This window comes from Melanotaenia boesemani, chromosome 3 (genome assembly GCF_017639745.1).
Source record: "Melanotaenia boesemani isolate fMelBoe1 chromosome 3, fMelBoe1.pri, whole genome shotgun sequence".
Lineage (NCBI taxonomy): Eukaryota > Metazoa > Chordata > Actinopteri > Atheriniformes > Melanotaeniidae > Melanotaenia > Melanotaenia boesemani.
In genome coordinates this window covers 31,540,721-31,560,767 of record NC_055684.1, presented here as the reverse complement: position 1 = coordinate 31,560,767, position 20,047 = coordinate 31,540,721, and the positions used below count along the sequence as shown (strand labels likewise).

The 20,047-nt window shown below is 37.3% G+C and overlaps 1 protein-coding gene across 1 annotated transcript; it reads left to right on the top strand.

Annotated features, from left to right (window-relative positions):
- The first annotated feature begins 1,644 nt into the window (after positions 1 to 1,644).
- spryd3 (SPRY domain containing 3) lies at positions 1,645 to 19,740 on the top strand. The gene is made up of 11 exons (XM_041979676.1): positions 1,645 to 1,749; positions 2,972 to 3,124; positions 3,255 to 3,330; positions 7,867 to 7,991; positions 8,380 to 8,512; positions 8,621 to 8,812; positions 13,263 to 13,412; positions 14,949 to 15,006; positions 16,598 to 16,717; positions 16,803 to 16,927; positions 17,030 to 19,740. Exons 2-11 carry the CDS (start codon positions 2,991 to 2,993, stop codon positions 17,162 to 17,164), a joined length of 1,248 nt encoding a protein of 415 aa, XP_041835610.1. The 5' UTR covers positions 1,645 to 1,749; positions 2,972 to 2,990; the 3' UTR covers positions 17,165 to 19,740.
- Positions 19,741 to 20,047: the final 307 nt, after the last annotated feature.

Here is a 20,047-nt window from a genome sequence, read left to right as displayed (position 1 = left end):
ATTCTCAATTCTGTGTGTTAAAAAAAATCCTCAGACTAAATTCTCTCTCTATGGTTGGGTAGGTTTCATTTACTCCAGCCAAGACAAAGTGAAGATGAAGGGTAGGGACACCACTGGCAGCAGCTTTTAAAGAGTCTAAGCCAGTGTGGAAAGGTATGGGAGGGTGTGTGATGGAGAATGTTAGCGTTAGCTCGCATTTCCACACAGCTGAGCACACCCCCATTTGACATGACTCTGACACATACACAGCCTCACGCATGCTCATAATGTCTGTTGTCCGTCATCCTGGAGGAGGGTAATGTTTTCTTCACCGACATCAATCACAGGTGATCACTCAGTTTGCTGCTCCATTGCTTTGCCTTTCCCCTTCTTAGATTGTTATTTATTTATGGAGGTAATGCTTTAATGTGACCAATCAAATGCCAGCTAAGAAAGAAGAGTTAAAATTCAGAGAATGCCAGCTTTACAATTTTAGATCTTGTGCTTACCTGATTAAAATAGCTCCTGTAGCTGCTGGTTAAATAAATACAGAAATGATCCTATCTGGAAAGAAGAACACACTTAAATCAGACGGAAATTGCATGGCAGGTTAATTAGATTTTAATACAGCTACAGAGAGCTATGGCTGATTCAGAGCTTTCACTTTCTGGTGTTTGATTTAGTAAAACTTAATTTATTTTTTTAATCTGTCCAAGTAAAGCCACTAAATAATAATCCTATGATGAATTCATCAAAAAGAATAGTTAAACTAGTTAAAATTGTTCTATTTATAATCATGACCATAGTACATTATGAGCATTTTTTAGACATTATAATATGTGGACAGCTTTGTGAAAGTTAATAAATGATTAATGTGTGATAACTTACAATGTTTCTAATACAATAAGTGTTGAAGTTAACTAATAATATAGTCAGTATTAATACATTAAACCTTCAGGTAACAACTGCGCAACATGTTAGAAACCTTTAGACCCCTATAAACCTAGCCCTTAAAAACTATTTTTACCAGTGTCATTATAGACATAGTCTGTATATAAACTACAATAAAAACAATATCAGAAGACAAAAAGGTTACTTCATTAGATTCTTAAAGCAACATAAAAAGTACTCAGTGAAATTAGTGAGTCACTTCAACCCTATTCATTATGGTTTCGACATGGACACAGTTTGACAGGGTTAACAAAAAGAAGACAGAAAGAGAGAGAAAAGAAAAAAACAGCTTCCATACACATTGTTATATCTCAGACTAGGGCTGAGGACTCTGAGGAAATGACTGACTCTGTGAAGGAGTGCCAATGAAGGCAGGATGACTAAGGCATTAACAACCCCGGGCAAAAAGTCCCACCCAGTAAATTCCACAATTTGTGAGTCACAAACAAATTAATTAGGAGTCAGGTTACAAAACTCTTAACAGTGGTCTGTAATTGCAGAATATCAGTAACATGAAACCTGACAAAACGGGTACCGCTTCAGGGACCCAAACATAACCAAGAACTAGAAAAAAAATAAAAAAATAAAAAATAAATAAATAAAATAAAATAAAATAAAATGCCCCCATACACACTCCCATATGGTGACACGTATAGTGACACAGCACTGCTCTGGTTAAAGACGCTGTATTTGTTCTAGGATGTGATTGGTCGAAGAGGCGGGACTTCCGGTAGCGCAGGTTGGACATAAAGTGACAGACTTCACCTCCATAAAATTGGAAGAAAAGCCGAAGGACGACGCGGTACAAGTCATAAAACAGTAAGGAATTAGTCTAAGACAAAACGGATTTGAAAAGTGTGGGGTTAACCCGAGATATATGAATGTTTACGTGATATAATCCGTCACACAGCTCGATTATGTTGTACCGCTGAAAACAGCTAGCCGGCCAACCGAGTCCTGCTTGTAGTTTGGGAAATGCAAAGCAGTGTTTGGGGAATGCTCGTAATTTTGTAAATTGAACGAGTTAACACGCATATAATAGATGAACGATTTGCTCGTAATCTCATTTACTTTATCAAAACACACGACTTGTTACATCCTGGTATTTAGCCACATCTGACTCAAGTTAGTAATCGATACCGGGGAAAACCAACAACAATTCCCTTCATAGTATTTTTTTATTTTACTTTAAAGAACAGAAACATTCAGTTTCAGAAAAAGTTAAATTATACAGCTGAGGCCATTATTTTACTTCTGAGAAGACAAAGGACGCAGTGTACTACTAATACTTTTCTTTTTACCTTTTCGGTTTAGTCATTTAGAGTAACGTGAACATTTTTGGGATTAAGCTATTTAATAATGCCTTGGCTGTTTGGAGTCTGTCATGGGTACTTTTGACTTTTTGGGGGTATTTTATGTGCACTAAACGATTACATGAGAAAATCATTTGCCAATTAATTCTCAATTAAGCTTAAAATGAATTAATTTTACTTTGTTTTGTGCTGACCTCATATGATGGTGTTGTGAGTGTCAGTACAATTGGATGGAGAGAAAGTCTGGATTAATCTGATAGGTTCAGTTCATACAGGGTGCAAGAAACCTGAGGACGACACCTGTCCATCAAAAGTGCAAATACAATTTTGGACTTGTGTTCAAGCCCGTTGGCAGTGTCAAATCAATGTCCTACCCCTTTCTTGTCTTAGGAATGTAGGATTTAGTAGGAATGGAAATACACAAACTTTTTACAGGAAGGATTTGGCCTAAAGATCAAACACAGATTTTATCTTGTTGCCAGGCAACAGCGGTGATTATGTTGTGGTCACCAATATTTGCTGTCTTATAACAAATATAAGGAGGGATAGTGCTGTCACTTCATGGTCTGTCTTTCTGCTTATTGTTTTCATTGCACTAATATAATTATCTTGTAATTATTTGTTGTGATATCTCTACTAGTGATGCATGTCAGAGTAAAATCAAATTAAACATGATACTTTATACCAAGTGTTTTTTTTTTATCTTGTTTTTACTTTTTGTGTCCTAGATTGTAATGGTTTTCAGACATGGACGACATAAACCTTCATTATCGCTTTCTGAACTGGAGGAGACGTATTCGAGAAATTCGAGAAAATGAAGTACGAGCAGTGCGATATCGGGAGCGACTCAAGAGGATGCTGAGAGATGGAGACATACTCAGGTAACAGCGATGAGCAATTTCACTGTGTAAGCTTAAAGTGAAGCCACTGATTTGTCATCTGATACTTTCTACAAAGACTGAATCACACTTTAGTCTGATGTGATAAGTGTCCTTCTGGATCTCTATGCAGGTATCGTGGGAATGCAGATGAAGTTGGCTGCTTCGTGGCAGCCAGACCGTTGTCAAAAAGGAACCGCTATTTTGAAGTAAGAAGTGGTCACTTCCTCTCAATCTATTGCTGATTTTTTTTTTTTTTTTTTAGCAGAGGATTGTTTTTTCTGTTATCTTCACTGGTTTGTTTGTTCACCAAAGTGCACATTTCCTTGAATGCTATCATTGGATTCAGTAACACAAACTGGTCTTTTTTGTGTTTTTCACAGGATGGAAATGATTGATAAGCAGAAATCTTAACATTCTTATGTAAACAAATAACCATTGTTAGCATAAATTCTACATATTTTGGGGAAATTTTTTTAGTAGTTATAAGCTGGACTTCTTTCACTGCACAGCTGTCTTAATTGACTGTTCAAAACTACTTTAATCATCTCAGTTCTACACTCTATACATTTAGACATATTCTTTTAATTCAGTGTGTGAGTGTGCTAACTTTAAATTTGTCCAAAAAAGGATGGATGGATGGGTGGATTCATACCCGAGGGGAAATTAAATTAAGTTGCCATAGCAGCCCGGTAAAGTACACAAAATACCCTAAAATACACAAAAACACAATAGGGTGGAATATTAAAAGTAGAAAAATAGAATAAATGCAGAAACATCATGTAAAAATAGTTTTGTTGTATTAGCCAAAGAAATAGAAACAATAATAAATGGATGTGATGCCTGCACCATTGTTAAAAATGGCTGGGACCGCACCAACAAAAGATGGGAAGAGTTGCAGTAAGATTTTACACAACAAAAGACAACAACAAAAACTAACCTCACAGCTAATTTAGTTGATAGACAACAGGGCAGTAACCTCTTTGAGCTTAGCATTTATCAGTGTACAATAAAAAAAAACAACATAACAACAGTAGAAATTTCTAAATGTTATGGAGAAAGCAGAAAATGAGTACTAAATGGCCATCATCGTCTCCTCAGCCAGCATGTTTTTAAAAATTGGATGTAATCTCTTAAAGTAATTTCATGAACTCAAATCCTTCTGAAAACCATTGTCAGTAAACACTGTTCATATCTACAGCCACAAGTTAAAGTGTGAAGTATAAAAACAAATACAAGCAACATCCAGACACAACACTGGCTTTTTCTGAGACAGAGGTTATTTACGATGAGGTGGGAGGACGTGGATAAAGCAAGTAGTTTGATAAAACACTACCTGCATCCTTCAGACTAAGTCTTTCCACGGTGCTGTACTCTGTGTTTGTGCTTTACATATCTTTGCGAACACATGTCTTGACATTTTTAGCATGTTGCTGCTATCACTTGGGTTTACATATGTGAATCTGTCAGAGTCTGTATTATGCCGGAATTGATAGAAAAATTCCTGCAACTGTGGATAAAATAAAATGTAGCATTGTTTAGATTTCATTGAAAGATGAGTCTGTGGATACATTCTGTGATGACAGTGGAGAAAAAATTGCTATATGGTGGAGTTGGAAAAAATGAAGTGTTGGTGCAGTGCAACAATTGTCTGTTCTCATCATCGCAGCTCATCTGTACTTCATTTTTCACATTAATGGACCTTCTTTTTCTTCTTTTAATTTAATTTGTTGTTAGCCCCTTCCAATTCAAACTAAATTAGTATATGTACCATCATCTGCATGGGGGCTACATACTGATAGATTTTTGTAAGGCTGCACACAGGTCCAGTCATGTTGGTTGATTTTGTGTGAGGTAAAAAAAGTGACAAAGAGAAATTGTACATTTTGTTATGCATCATGTTTAAAGATGAGAGGGGACCTGCTTGTTTTTAGTAGACAGTTCAAAGCCAGCATTTGTAATGATATGGGAGGGCTGCTATGATTCACATGGTAGCCGTAATTTGCATATCTGTGAAGGCACCATTAAAGTCCTATTTGGGTGCTACTCTCTTCCCACTGCCTGATCAGACACAACACTCTGCATCAGCACTGTTCAAATAAAATAAACTTTTCACTTGACATTTATTGAATTCCAAGTTAGTGTATACCCCCAAATACATGGCAGCCATCAGTATTTTAAAATGGTTAAAAAAAAAAAAAACATAAATGCCATCAAGAAAATCTACAGAACTACATAATTTATCGTTGTTAGACTATCTTCTGGTATGTTTGTGGGATATGACAAAAATATAAAAACATTTAAGCAACCATTTGGTTTTAATTGAGACTTACAGTGTCTCACATAAGTCAGTGCACCTGTCACATTTTTGCAAATATTTTAGTATATCTTTTCATGAGATAACACTATATAAATTAAACTTTGTTATACAGAATATCAAACTATGCAAACTAAACTTTGATATTCTGTATGTCAAAGTTTAATTTCAATAGTAGTATAGTAGTAGTATAGTATATCTTTTCTCAAGGAAAGATATATTAAAATATTTGCAAAAATGTGAAGGGTGTACTCGCTTATGTGAGATACTGTAAATGCTAAATGTTTGTTATTTAACTATTTGAATCATACTGCCATACATACATTGTCTTTTTCAGAGAAGGTTTTAGTTGTTTTGCCAAAATGATGACTACATTCTACAAATATTTCAACAGCATGGGTCTGGAGTTAAAAATGAAAAATGTTCAGGTGCTAAGCTGTGCTGCAATATGGAGAATATAAGAGAAGAGTTTCCCAGTTGTTCAGCTGAAATCTTATAACAAGACTGGAAAAAATATTTTAAGTCTCGAAACTATAAGAGTTGATTATCTCTCTTAAACATTGCCAGTGTTGAAAACCTTAGTTTACAAAAACAGGCGGCCTTTTCTTGCCAGTGTCCCTGCTTTCAGATGACTAATTCTATTCAAAAATGCTGTAAAGTATTGTTTAATATGTGATATCCTTTTCAAAGACAAGAAATTATTCTTATTTGCTGCTATATGTATTAAATATGCCAGCCAGAAAATCTCTTCAAATCCATTAGATTGTATGTCATTACACATAATTTGAACAATAAAAGAAGGATCAATATTTACAGGCATTACCAGTTGCTACATACAAAGATACTGTACAGTTTAGTGGTGCCTTTGACTCAGAGTCTGATTCAGTTATGACTTAGTGATTTCACGTCTCCAGACAAGTTACAGCTCTTGGCTCGTTTTACTCACTTTTGAAGGCTAAATACTGTACTTCACAACCGTTTCATGCCAGTGACTTTTTTTGAAATAATCCATGTTCAAACTTGCCTGACAAATAAATCCTGCCTGGTCTAACGTAGTTGAATATTAACTCAATCTTTAAAGTTGGGTATGTATCATCCTTGTGACTCAACTTTGTAGGAGTCGCGTAGGAGGAGGAAAGGAAACCGTGTGTGTGTATATGACAGTAAATGATTAAGTGGGTGCTGCATGCAGATCTGATCACTGATTTTTTTTTATTTTTTTTTTCTGGTTCATCTACATGTTATGAAGAAACTTGAACTTTTTACGTTCCTCCCAGGAGAGCAGTGGTTAGGTCACGAGAAACAACAAAAAAAGTTTCCTTTTCCCTTCAACTCTAGATTTGCCAGCAGTGCTCCAATTGCGTTGTCCATGTAAGGCTCCTTAGAGATGGTGTCATATGGTCAGTATTCAGTTATGATAACAATGGTGAAGGCCAATTATTTTACGTAGGATTTTCATTTTGAATCATCATGCAAAGTTCCACAAAGAGAAGCTGTATAGTTTCAGCTTAGCCTGGAAATTTTATGAAGTGAAAAGAGAAGCAGTGCCAACTCAAAATGAAATGTTATTACACGTGAAATACGGGGTGGACCTTGAAGGATCATCATCTCAGGTAAATTAACTTGCTGCACTTAAGTGGCATTTCAAAGGATGCTATTTTTGTTCCAGTGAAACTTATAAAATCCTATTTAGGAGGTACAATAGTCCACCGCTGTGAGTTGCATTTCTGAAAACCTGCATCACATTTCTTTTTTCCATTTCTTTGGTTTATGGCTAACATCTGCAAAACTAAAGATATTTTGAGCTTGGTTATGCTCTGAATTAGCAAAATATGATAAACTGAGATGCCACCGTGCGTGTCAGTGCATTCGTTGTGAACTCGATACTATGCAGGCATTAACATTTCATTCAAAGCTCTGTTGTGCTTAATTACTGACTCGCACAGCTGCCTGTCTTGACTGTTGGAATATAAAGTATTGTTTACTGTTAAAATATGGCTACATTTAAATCTGCTCATTTCTGTGTAAATTGCACTTTTTACATTTGTGACAGCAAATGGATTATTATCAAAGTCTAGAGGCATATTTGTGCCCCTCAGCCCCACCGCACCTACTTGTACTTTTCTTTTTCCGTCTTCCAGATGTGATTATATTGAGTGATTAATGACTTGTTGGTCAGTGTAGTTTTACAACAAGCATGTTTTAAATTTAAGATTAAACAGATGAAGAGTAAAATAAATATATTACTCAGAAGAACATTAGACTCTTGTTTGTGACTAAATGCTAAAATGTTTACAGTGTTGTTAAAAGAATCTGGACAGACCTATTCCAGTTTGGTTAGATTACCAGCTTGAATTTGAGGCAAACCAGTTTGGGAGACGTGTTGTCTGAAGTTTCCTGCCAATGATAGAGACTGTGATCTTTCCAGGTGACTATCCTCGATACAGGAGTAAGGGGGATGATTGCTGTTGGTTTGGTGCCTCAGTTCTACAAACTGGACCATCAGCCAGGCTGGCTCCCACATTCTGTGGCTTTTCATGCCGACGATGGCAAGTATGTGAATATTATTTTCTTTACATTTTTCTTTTCTTTTTATTATTTTCTTTTTTTATGTGCATGATGAGATGATGTAATAGGTTAATACTTTTCTGTCATAATTTAGGGTTAACATCTTGTGGATTTTAGAAAAACTTTCTTTCTTTCTTTCTTTTTTTGTTTTTAAAATCTTGATTATTTCTTCTTTTTTAAGAAATAATTAAGCTGCTTGTTATGTAGTTTTTCTTTTAATGATTTATTTTTTCCTATAGTTGATTTTTTTCCAATTTTTTTCTTTTCTTTACTTTCTTCTTGTTTTTCTCTAACACTGTTTTTACTGTGTTTATGTTCAAGATGTCAGAATAAGCCTTGGCATGGTGTATCACTCCTGCCTTCTTATCTGCAGGCTGTATAATGGCAACACTGTAGGGCAGCAGTTTGGTGCGAAATGCAGCAGAGGTGACAGAATCGGCTGTGGGATATCTTTGGACTCTGACGATGGACAGTTAACAGTATTTTTTACCAAGAACGGGCATGAAGTAAGCATTTAACTAAAGAAATAGTTTGTTCCACCAATGCAGTTTAAATGTTTGTTAATATTTTCTTTTACACAGTTCTTACATGTGTGTGTTTGAACGTGTCCTCAGGTCGGCAGTGTTGACATCCCAGGCTCTCCTGATGCTCTTTACCCTGCAGTAGGGATGCACTCACTAGGGGAAGAAGTGCTTCTGGACTTGAATGCTGAATGGGGAGGAGTGGAGGAGGATGATGGACAAATGATAGTTGATAGCCATGAAGAGTACTGGAGCCGTCTTCATGACGTCAAAGTGACTGGCACGGTAGGTCTCTGACCAGCTTTTGTCAATCCAGATAGATCTGAGTAAATTAGAAAAATTCCTTCCTCAGTCAGTGTAGGCTGTGGCTAAAAGCTCAGTTTGCCTATGAAGAATAGGTGGTGTGGAATTGGAAAGAAATGAGCTCGCCGGGCTTCTTTAGCTTCTTTCCTGTCTCTGTAGGGCTGCATTAGCTTCTGGCCAAATCTGCAAACATCCTCTCGGGGAAGAAAAAAAGGTGTAGAATAGGGGTATTTCCAAAGACATATTTCGGTGTCGATAAATGTCTGAATCTGACTGCACATATCCAAAACTAGCCAAAAATTTGGACACATTTTTCCCATTAAATCCAGTGGGAAAGTGTGTCTAAACCTTTGAGTGCTAGTGTAGATGAAGTCCTTCATATATCACCTACTGGGTCTTTATAAGCCTAAAGGTAGCTGATCTGGTTCATGTTATCAGTCTACAGTTGTAGAGATGATGATAACTGATTCTCCTGCAGATTCTTTCTGCATAACAAGTATCCATCCTGTTTATTTGTGTCTTGTCTTCTTTGTCTAACACGTTTCTCTTAATGGAGGTTGATCCACTGACATGCACAGTTGGCATGGTTACAAATGTTTGGACTGCATGCAATGGGGTCAGCTGCAGAGGGACCCAATAGATCCTTTCAGACTTGCAAAGATGACAAAATACACAACCCACAGGCCACGCGACTGGGTGGATGTGTAAACCATAATTTGTCTTTAAGTATAACTAAACCAACATTTTATTGCTAACATAAAAAATACTTTTTCAGAGGAACTACTTGACATCTCTGTTGAAGTTGCCACCCACTTCCTGTGACGTCATTGCTGAAGTGTGTGTGTCTGACTCAGCTATTGATAAGCGCATATCCTGGACTGAAGAGCAACTTTCATGTCATTCACTTATTTATCCTTTATTCCTTAAGTTCGTCTCTGTTCAGCGTGAGCACAGGCACCACAAACTGCAACCAAGTAATACTCAATAACACAATAAAAAAAGCATTTCTTTATCATGTAGCATCACCATTTGGGTAACGCTCATCTGCAGTGTATATCCTGATTTACAGGCAGTAGTCGTGGCAGTGCAAATCCAAACATGTTTTCACTTCCACTGAAATGCAGTCCAGTCATGATTATGATCAACTGAGCTGTTTCCAGTAATGTATTGAAGTAAGGGAGGGTAATGTCATGCCTTATTAGCCCATTAAATACTTTCTAAGCTTTAGCATTGTATATTATGGTGGTTATTAGAATACAGTCTATCCAGGAAATGAAAAAGGCTCTTTACTTAAGCTCTTTATGCTGTTTGCGACAGACTTCCTGACAGTTACAGTTAAGTCCATTTATGTTTGGACGCTGACACAAGTTTTGTTATTTTAGCTGTTTACCAAAACATATTTAAGATACACTTATCTAATCAATATGGGTTTAAAGTGCAGACTCTCAGCTTTAATTTGAGGGTATTCCCATCCAAAGTGGAGGAAAGGCTTTAGAATTACAGCTTTTTAATATGTAGCTGCCTCTTTTTGAAGGGACCAAAAGTAATTGGACAGTTAACTCTAAAGCAATGTCATGGGCTTTATGGCAATCCCCTTATTAATCTACCACCAATCGGGCAGGTAAAAGGTCTGGAATTGATTCCTGGTGTGGCATTCACTTTTGGAAGCTGTTGTTGTGAACCCAGAACATGCTGTCAAAGCTCTCAATGGTTGGGGAAACAGACCATTCTTAAGGTGCATTCCAGTTGTCCTCAGAACGCGGAATTCCATGGAATTTTTTGCTTGAAATAATGAAGCGGCAAACTCGTAGGTTTCAGAGAACCCTGAGATTCCATTCTTTGGACAGATGAAACTACAATTTACCTAAACCAGAATGATGGAGAAGGTTTGGAACAGCTCATGATCCAAAGTACACCGTATCGTCTGTAAAACATGGTAGAGGCAGTTAGATGGTGAAAGCATGCATGGCTCCCACGGATCTCAGTCACTGGAGTTTAAATGACGTGACATCAGATTGAAGCAACTGGATGAAATCTGAAGTTACAGGGATTTACTTTCTGCTCGGATTCAGCGAAGCTGATTGGGTTTAATGTCACAATATGAACTATGACCCAAAACATTCTGTGAAAACAACCCAGGAGTTTTTTAAGGTAAAGAAGTGGAATATTTTGCCATGGCTGAGTCATTAGATTTCAACACGACTGACCATTAATTTCACTTGTTTAGAATAAAATGTAAGGCAGAAAGCCCCATAAAGGGGCAACAACTGAATACAGTTTCGGTAAAGGTGAAATCAATGGATCACAGAGGAGACCCAGTGTTTGGTGATTTCCTTGGGTTCCAGACTTCATGCAGTTATTACCTGCAAAGGATTTTCAACAAAGAATAAAAAATAAACATTTTACTTAGGGTAATGTTGGTTGTCCGATTACTTTAGCTCCTGAAATGGGGCGATTTCACATAAAAATAGCAATTTCTAAATATTTCCTAGGATATTTTTGTTCAACCCCTTGAATTAAACCTGAAAGTCTGCACTTCAATTATATTTAATGACTTTAATTTAAAATCCACTGTGGTGGCCTGCAGAGCCCAAATCATGAAAATTGTGTTGTTGTCCAAATATTTCTGAGCCTAACTGGATATTGATGTAACCCAGTGCTTGGGGGACCTCGGCCCTCATCCTGCAAGTTTTAGATCTTTCCCTACTCCAACACACCTGATTCAAATTAATGAATCACTGTACAGAACTTGATAGGCTTTTGGATCCATTTGATTTGAATTGCATCAGGTCTTCATGGGTTAAAATTGAACTGTATTTAATTTAAACTTGTCACTTTCTCTGTACACTGCCCCGAGATGGCTGGCTATGTGTGGTGGTGTGTGTGTGTAAACTGAATTTAAAATTCATTAAACAGCAGTCCCACAAGTGCTGTTGTAACATAATGACATATGCTAAAACATGATTTCACACTAATACAAGTTACAAAGGAGTATAAAGTCAGTTAAGTGAGTAATGTTTTTTCTTATTTCTGCTTTTGGACTATGGATGGAAATGAGCAGTCTCCCTGTAATCCAGCATGTTTACATCGTGCATTCTGTGCTGATATTCATCAACCCATGGCATCCCATTTAGATAAATAAACTAGCCTAACAAGCCTAAAATTTACCAGTAGGTGTGATTCAAGAGGAAGAGCAGTCAGCTGCCAACTGTAAGGTGGCTGGTTTGATGCCCGGCTTCAACAGGCCAATCAGTATATGAGTGTGTATGATGGAGAAACAGCACTGCTTAAATACTTCATAGACCAAGAGGGGTTTTATGGATGCATGTGTGAATGTGGCTTGTAGTGTAAAATGGCTTTAAGTTAAATGAGAATAGAAAAGTACTAAATAAATTAATTTAATTTGTCTAGAAGAATATTCTCACTGGCCACTTTATTAGGTGTACCTTGCTAGTATTAGTTTGGACCCTCCAAATTTTTTTTTTTTTTTTTTTCTGCTCACTTGGTTCTAAGGGGCCCAAAGTAGGCCAAGAAAATATCTCCCACATCATGACACCACCAGCAGCCTGAACTATTGAACACAGGCAATGTTTTATCTAGTTTTACTTACTTACGTACTTATTGATTGATTGATTGTTTGTCCTATTTTGTTGAGCCTGTGTGAATTGTAGTCTTCATTTCCTCCTGTTCTTAGCTGTCAGGAGTGGCATCCCAGTGTGGTCTTCTGTTGCTGTAGCTCATCTGTTTCAAGGTTTTGTTATGTGTTCATACAGTAGATGGTATTATGCAGACCTTTGTTGTAACCAGTGGTTATTTCACGTACTGTTGCCTTTCTATCATCTACATCATCTATAATCTACTTTATATCATCAACAAGACTTTTTGGTCCACATAACTGCTGCTTTTTGGATATTTTTCAGATTCAGACCATTCTTTGTAAACCCTAGAGATGGTTGTAGGTGAAAATCCCAGTAGATCAGCAGTTTCTGAAACACTCTGACCAACCTGCCAAGCAACAATAACCAATGTCACATAAAACTCTCTTTATTTTTCCATCCTGATACTCAGTTTGAACTTAAGTCATCTTCATCATGTCTACGTGCCTGAATGCATTGGGTTGCTGCCATTTAACTGGCTGATTTGCTATTTGTGTTGATAACTAATAAAGTGGCCAGTCAGTGAGGATAATTGCTTCCCTCAAAAGGTTGATTATTTACTTGTGACTTCAATTTTTATTGTCTGATTCAAAAAATATTTACAAATGTTCTCTAGAATTAAGTGATAAAATAATGAAATAACTTAATTGTAAAATGATCACATAAAAACAAGGTTCCATAATGAAAATAAAATACACGAGGAAAAGGATTGGCACATTAAGTCACTGTGTTCTCCATTGTTTGTCATTTATATCTCATATCTCTCTTGTCCTCAGCTGCTGGAGTACGTTGGCAAAGGGAAGAGCATTGTGGACGTGGGCTTGGCTCAGGCCCGTCGACCTCTCAACACTCGCTTCCACTACTATGAGCTGGAGATCACAGATGCTGGAGAGAAATGTTACATTGCCCTGGGGCTGGCACGCAGGGTGAGAGCTTCCTCCGTTTAGTCAACACGATAATGATCACGTGTCATTGACATGGATACAGAGCATGATTTACTGTATGCACTTTACCTTTGGTAAAGAACCCCTCTTCCCTCGTCAAACATCTCGTCATCTGTCTCCCTCATATCCGCAACAGTTCTCACTGTTTCCAGTCTAAGTGATGGATGACTGAGAGAGGAAAAGCTAACAACTGAATAAATATTGTCTCATTTTACCCTCACATCTGGTTTTCCATCAAAAGCGGGTTGTTCCATTTACTTCTTAATCTACCATGTAAACTAGAGGACTCCTGCTTAAAATGGGAAATTTAGTGATGAGATAAACTGAGAACATTTAAATCGCTCTGCTGTTTTGCTCTTCAGGTTGTGCAGTTCACTGTAAAAACTTAATTTGTCTCTTTACATGGCGTTTAATCTTAAATAATGGTGGGAAGTGATGATATTTATTTTGGAAATAAGTTGGGCCATGACTTGTTCAATGTTTGCAGTCAAATGAAATAAACTCTGAGCACATCCTATTTAATATAAATAAAAAAATGCTGCAGTAATTGCTGAGATTGCAATTATTGTATCATCTCGATAAGAGTTATGAAATGATCTGATATTATTCTAAACTTGCATAATTTTCCTCATTTATTGGGCTCTAATTGATTGAGCATCACTTATCAGAGTAACGCTGCTGCTGTGCCTGCTGGGATTGCTCTTACAATCTGACAAATGATGGATTATAGCTGTAGACACCTTTGACGTTAAACTCCCCCTGACTCATCTTCTATTATTTACTTTGTGTGGGCATGTTGTGCCCCTGGGTCAGATGGTGTGGAGAATAGGGCTCTGTCATTTTGCTGATTGTTTTCCAGGAATTGTTTTTCTCAGTATGTCTGCGGTTTGATGGAGCATTATAAATCAATCACACAGCCATTCCTGAGGTTTTGCTCCATTCTCTGACTTCTCCTGCAAGGCACATCAGTCTGCTGATGGGAAGCATTACCTCTTGCTACAAAAAACATCAAAACAATGGCTCCTCTCTCTCACCCTCACATGATTAGCAGTTAGTGTCTGCTCAGTGGTTGCTTATATTGGATACAGGAACAATTGTTTATGGTGCATTCCTTTTCCCTTTTGTTCCTTACGGGAAAAGTCTTGTGTTCTGCACATCGGACACCATATCTCTTTAATTCTTTTGTGTTTCTTAATTTTTACCATCTATTGTTGTCCTTCTACCAGTGGCCAGTTTTGCTACCTGCTGCTGTTCCCAAAATTACCTTCGTGCTCTGGTGATTTTTATGGATGTTTTGAGCATAAAAAATTAGACTAAACACGTCACTCTTACATATGCATGACACAGAAAATGGATCCAAACAACCCCTCACTAACTAAAGCTTCATATTGAAAATTAAGTTTTGAGAGTTGCAAATGCTTCCAGAAATCATGAACTACTAACAATTTCATTACTTAAGTCATTACAGTATTTTTTATGTTATTTTCATCATCAGCTAATTCCTCTTTTGATTTTTAGGACTACCCAAAAAATAGACATCCGGGTTGGAGCAGAGGATCTATAGCTTATCATGCAGGTGAGTCATGTCTGGTCATGATCTTTAGACCTTAACCTTAAGAACAGCTTTTAATAACACCCAAACGCTAATTACTTTATAACACTTACTCAATATTGAAATGTATGAAAGTGCATAGGAAAACCCTTACACAACGGGAGAACAAAAAGCACTTGGATGCAGAGTTTGGTTTGTTGTGGCGACAGAGTGGATGACATTAGTGGTGTTCCGATCGATCGGACGCCGATCATTATCGGCCGATATCCGTAAAAAAGTATGTGATCGGTGTTCGCCGATCAATGCCTTTTGTTGCCGATCACAAAATCTGACCACCTATATTTCATACTCTGCAACCTGCAGAAGCGCTGCGTGCAGTGTCATGGAGCTCCTGCTTTCCTCCACAATATGCAATGTTGCAAATCCAAAGCAAACATGTCTGCCGTGTGGAAGTTTTACACTGTGTGTGAGAGTGATGTAAAGTTTGCATCCTGCAACACGTGCAACGCAAAAGTACCTCGCGGGGGCAGTACGTCAAAATCCTTCAATACAACGAATCTAATACGGCATTTAAAGAACAAACACTTGACGGAGTACGCTGAATTTTCGAGGCTCACTGCACAGAATGAAAGGAAGACACCTGGTGCAGCCAGAGCGCAGCTAACGCAGCCAACGATTACCAACACTCGTCCATATGAGCGTGACAGTCAAGCAAATAACCACAAAAATAATTAAGTTAATGGGCCTTGACGACCAACCGTTCTCAGTGGTGGAGGACGCCTATTTTACTTGGCTTTTTTTTTTTTTTTTTTTTTTTGGCAATATTAAGAATTTGTTTTACTTTCTTATTTAGCCTGATGAGAGCCTTAATGTGTTTTCAGTCTGTTAAAATATAGTACTACTGATTACTGAAAGATAGCGCATTGTACTATGTACATGTTATTGTCTAAATTAGGGGGATTTTATGGTTCCTTTTTCCACATCAAATAGTCGACAGTGCTTATAAGAAAATTACAGCCAATCCATGTGATTATCGGTGATCGGCAGTGATCGGCACTCATGGGTAATTGGTATCGGAATCGGCAACAAAAAAATCTGATCGGAGCATCCCTAGATGACATCATATGGTTGTCTGGTTGGCAGCGTGAAGGATGTAAATAATAACCAAGAGGGACTAATAAATCTCCTTGTACGTTGTGTGAACTTGGCCTCACAGTTAGCGGTGCAGTACACCCGGGATGTCCTCATTATTGCACAGCAGTTCATCCACATTTTTTCTCACTCTGGTTCATATTTGCCCAAAGCGTTGATGGCAACAGTGGGGTTCGGGGTCATTTCTGTAGCCAAGAACAGCTGTTGGAACAGCAGTTTACTTATTAAGGATTCTCTCAAATGTCTAACCAGGGTGCATTAGCTTGTTGTGTCCAGTGTTCCCACTATGTATTGTAAGATTAAATTCCCTCAGATTTGAGATATAACTCATTTTTTTTACTGACATTTTGTCACTTCATTTGATATCTGACAGCATGCATTTGATATGTTTACATCACCACATCTGACATTTGTATTCACACTAATGGAAAAATGCTTTAAACAGCCTTCTTGTTGTTTGCAGATGATGGAAAGTTATTCAACGGCAGCGGGGTTGGGGACCCGTTTGGACCCCGCTGCTTTGAAGGCGACATTATGGGCTGCGGTATCATGTTTCCTCGTGACTTTAACCTTGATGGTGCAGGTGAATTTTCTTATGCTGCTACCGCTTTTTCTTTTAAAGTTAGCATCTCAGCATGTGCCTAACCTTTCTGATCGGGCTGTTTCAGATGACGCAGATGACTGGGAACTTGGTGTGGTTTCTAAGCCCAGTGAGGTTCAAAATGAATTGTATGCAAACAACGAAGATGACGAGGAGGACGAGGGAGAGGATATAGAGGGGAGGAAGGTCATGGTAAGATTCTATTGCAATGTACAGAAGGCAATATGACAGGAACTCCTAGACCATTAGTACTAATATTAATGTTGTCTCCTTTCTGCTGTTGTGTTGGAACAGGTGTTTTTCACCCGAAATGGAAAGGTGGTGGGCAAGAAGGAAGTGGCTTTACCAGTTGGAGGTTTTTATCCCACTATTGGTATGATGAGCACTGGAGAAAAAGTCAGGGTGGACCTGCACCCCCTCAGTGGCTGACTGGTGAAATCAGAGCAAGGACAATTGATTGTGCTCTGGTATATTTTGGAGATCAGGCAATAAATGATCCCTCCGTGTCAACAAGCTCTAAAATGTCGCTCTATTTTAGGGGTGGATGATGTCTCCTTCATGGTGTAAGAATCACTTAAGATGCTGGCAAAATGTTTTATTAAGACTGATCAGCATAATATGTTAATATTACATTTGTGCCTAAATAATGTGCTTTACTATGAATGATTTTATACTGTAAAGAATCGGTTGAACCAATCAAAGACTTTTAAGGGTAAAATACTTTTTTTTTTTTTTTTTTTTTGCTCAAAATATGTTAATAAAATGCCAAAAAAGAGGTCTCATTTGAGTAATGAATGTAAAAATCCAAATAGAGCAGACTTCAGCTAGCAAATGGACCTTATTCTACATCAGCAGTTGTATGAATCGGCTGATGTTGGTGTAATTTTCACAGCCTGCAGCCATTCTGCACTCTGAACTCCTACTGATGGTGTATTACTGACACTCAGTGGTGAGAAAGCTCAGTCTTCCAAAGGACAGCGAGTTTAGTCTGAGGCCAAGTCAGTTTAACTGTCTGCTTTACTGCTGTGGTTCAGTGAACGTGGCTGCTCGCTGACATGAAGTCACTTCGTAAAGTTGTCAAAGCATATTTTGCAGAAATGGTTCCAGCCACATACACGGGAAATTATGGGGTTAAGCTTAATCATTTGTTGAAATGAATATTATTTTTATGGCAGCTACTTTTTATTTGCCATAAACAGTTATGAAAAGCAAAAATCCAAATGAAGGTTTGATTTTAAATGTAGGTGAAACAGTTGTGCTTTAGATCTGGTGTGATTTAATTTGTCAAAACCTGCAGGTTATAACCACAAGATATGTGGGGTGAGTCTAAAAGATGCGACACAAACCATTTGCATTCCATTGACACTCAGAAGTCAGATGTTAAAGCTTGGAACGATGTACCACCCGAGTTGATTCTAATCCAGTTACCAAGTTGTGAAGTTAGTGGGATTTTCTCAGACTAGTTTGTAACAGTTTGGACAATACCATAAATGCAAATGATTTTACTAGACTCAAATTAAATAGGTGCAAATGAGCTGTAAAATACTAAAGCTTTGACCACATTTAATGCAATTGTGTGGTTTTTGTGGTTTGAATGAATGGCCGTTCAACTTCGTTACTTAAATATCTGGTTTGAAATCACAAGGAATTCTGTCTTCCCAGTTCTAATGGAATTCACCTTTTAAATCATGTCAAAGGAAGAAAAAAAAACTAACTTTAAACCTTCAATACTGAGGTAACAGTCTGAGCTATTATGATTATTATCTGGGCTTTAAAATTGTTTTCCATTATAGAGATATTTTTGTTCTCCATACACATTACATGCAAACTATGAACCTGAAAAATTCTAAACAATTACTGATTTTTACTTTTTTTTTTTTTGTTTGTTTGTTTTTTGGGGTGGGGGGGGGGTGTTTTTTTAATATATATACATATATATATTTGAATATTTGGTTGAAGATCTGGATGTTGAAACTGAAGCCATACTATAATGATTGCTTGCTGCTCTCAGGTATATTTGAAGATCAGAAGTATTGGCCTTCTCTGTGGTTAGGTAATTTTGTGTATTTTTTGTGTATTCAGTTATTGTTTGCCACAAACTGTTTTGTTTCTTAATTCTATTAATTTATTTTATGTTCACCACTATTTTTTACTCTCACAAATTTGCAAACCCCCTGACCCTCTAAAAATCTTAGTAAACTTGTGGATGGTTTGTAAAAGTAAAATGACACCAGATTTTATCCCCCCTACCTTTTACTAGAATGTAAAAGTTAATGGGTCTGCTCTATGCATCAGGCGTTCATTCATCACTTCTAGCAGATTTTCTCTGTGCAGTTTTTTATGTTATCTATAAGAATATGGCAGTAGGTGTTAAGTTCTAATGCCAACTGCATTTAAAGGCTTGTAACTGTTATTTCCTGTACTGTATATTATTTTTTATCATCTATAATGCAAAATGCTAAAATGCACGTTAGTGTAATAAGTACACTTTAAATGAGAATACAGATGTCTTAAAGAGCTGGACTGCTTGTTAACAGAAGATATAACAAGCAAAGTTCAGTGTGAAACGTCCACTCTGGACCTTTTATAAAATAAAACATTTGGAAATACATATTGGACTTAAAATGTTCCATCTGGAAGATTAAAAGAAACATGACTGGATCCGTGTTGGACTCCAAGCTATGTTGGAAGATTTATCTATATCCCCTGTTTGTTAAACTCTGCTTCATTTTAAGCCGAGTTGCTGCTATGTACCAAGAACCATACTGGGCATAAAGTCACAGCCTGTACTGTAGAATGTGTATTTATGGTTGGTTTTTCAGTTTTCTGTCATAGTTTTGGTGATTATACATCTCATGAGGTAAGCGAGGTCTTCTGCTGTCATTTTGCAACATCCATATCCTGCCTGCAAATGCATCCTTCCTTGTATGTTTTTCTTTCATCTTGACTTATCTCTCTACACTTTAAGCAATCATGCCAAAAATGTTAATAAATATTTAAACTTGCTTCTTTTTGTCATATCTTCTCCCCTAAAGATGTTACTAAACCAGAACACGTAAGTTGACCAAGCAGGTCTTATTGCAAACACGACTGTCCACAGAAACACACAAGTTATCATTCAGCTTAGTAATGTACAGAAAAAGTCAAAAGTTCATGCTACATTGATATAGCATGAATGAAGGGCATTTAATTAGAATTTATTGAAAGAAAACGGTGGTGGGTGTACCACAACTTAAAAATGTATATGTGTCAATAAAGACGTGGTAGGTGTTGTCTTGGTGTAAAAATGTGAACCATGTGATGAAGAGGATT

Coding starts and splice junctions, on each gene's coding strand:
- spryd3 (XM_041979676.1), top strand. CDS start 2,991: ATGGACGACATAAACCTTCATTATCGCTTTCTGAACTGGAGGAGACGT. Junction 15,007..16,597: donor ATCTATAGCTTATCATGCAG/GTGAGTCATGTC, acceptor TGTTGTTTGCAG/ATGATGGAAAGTTATTCAAC. Junction 16,928..17,029: donor TAGAGGGGAGGAAGGTCATG/GTAAGATTCTAT, acceptor GTGTTGGAACAG/GTGTTTTTCACCCGAAATGG.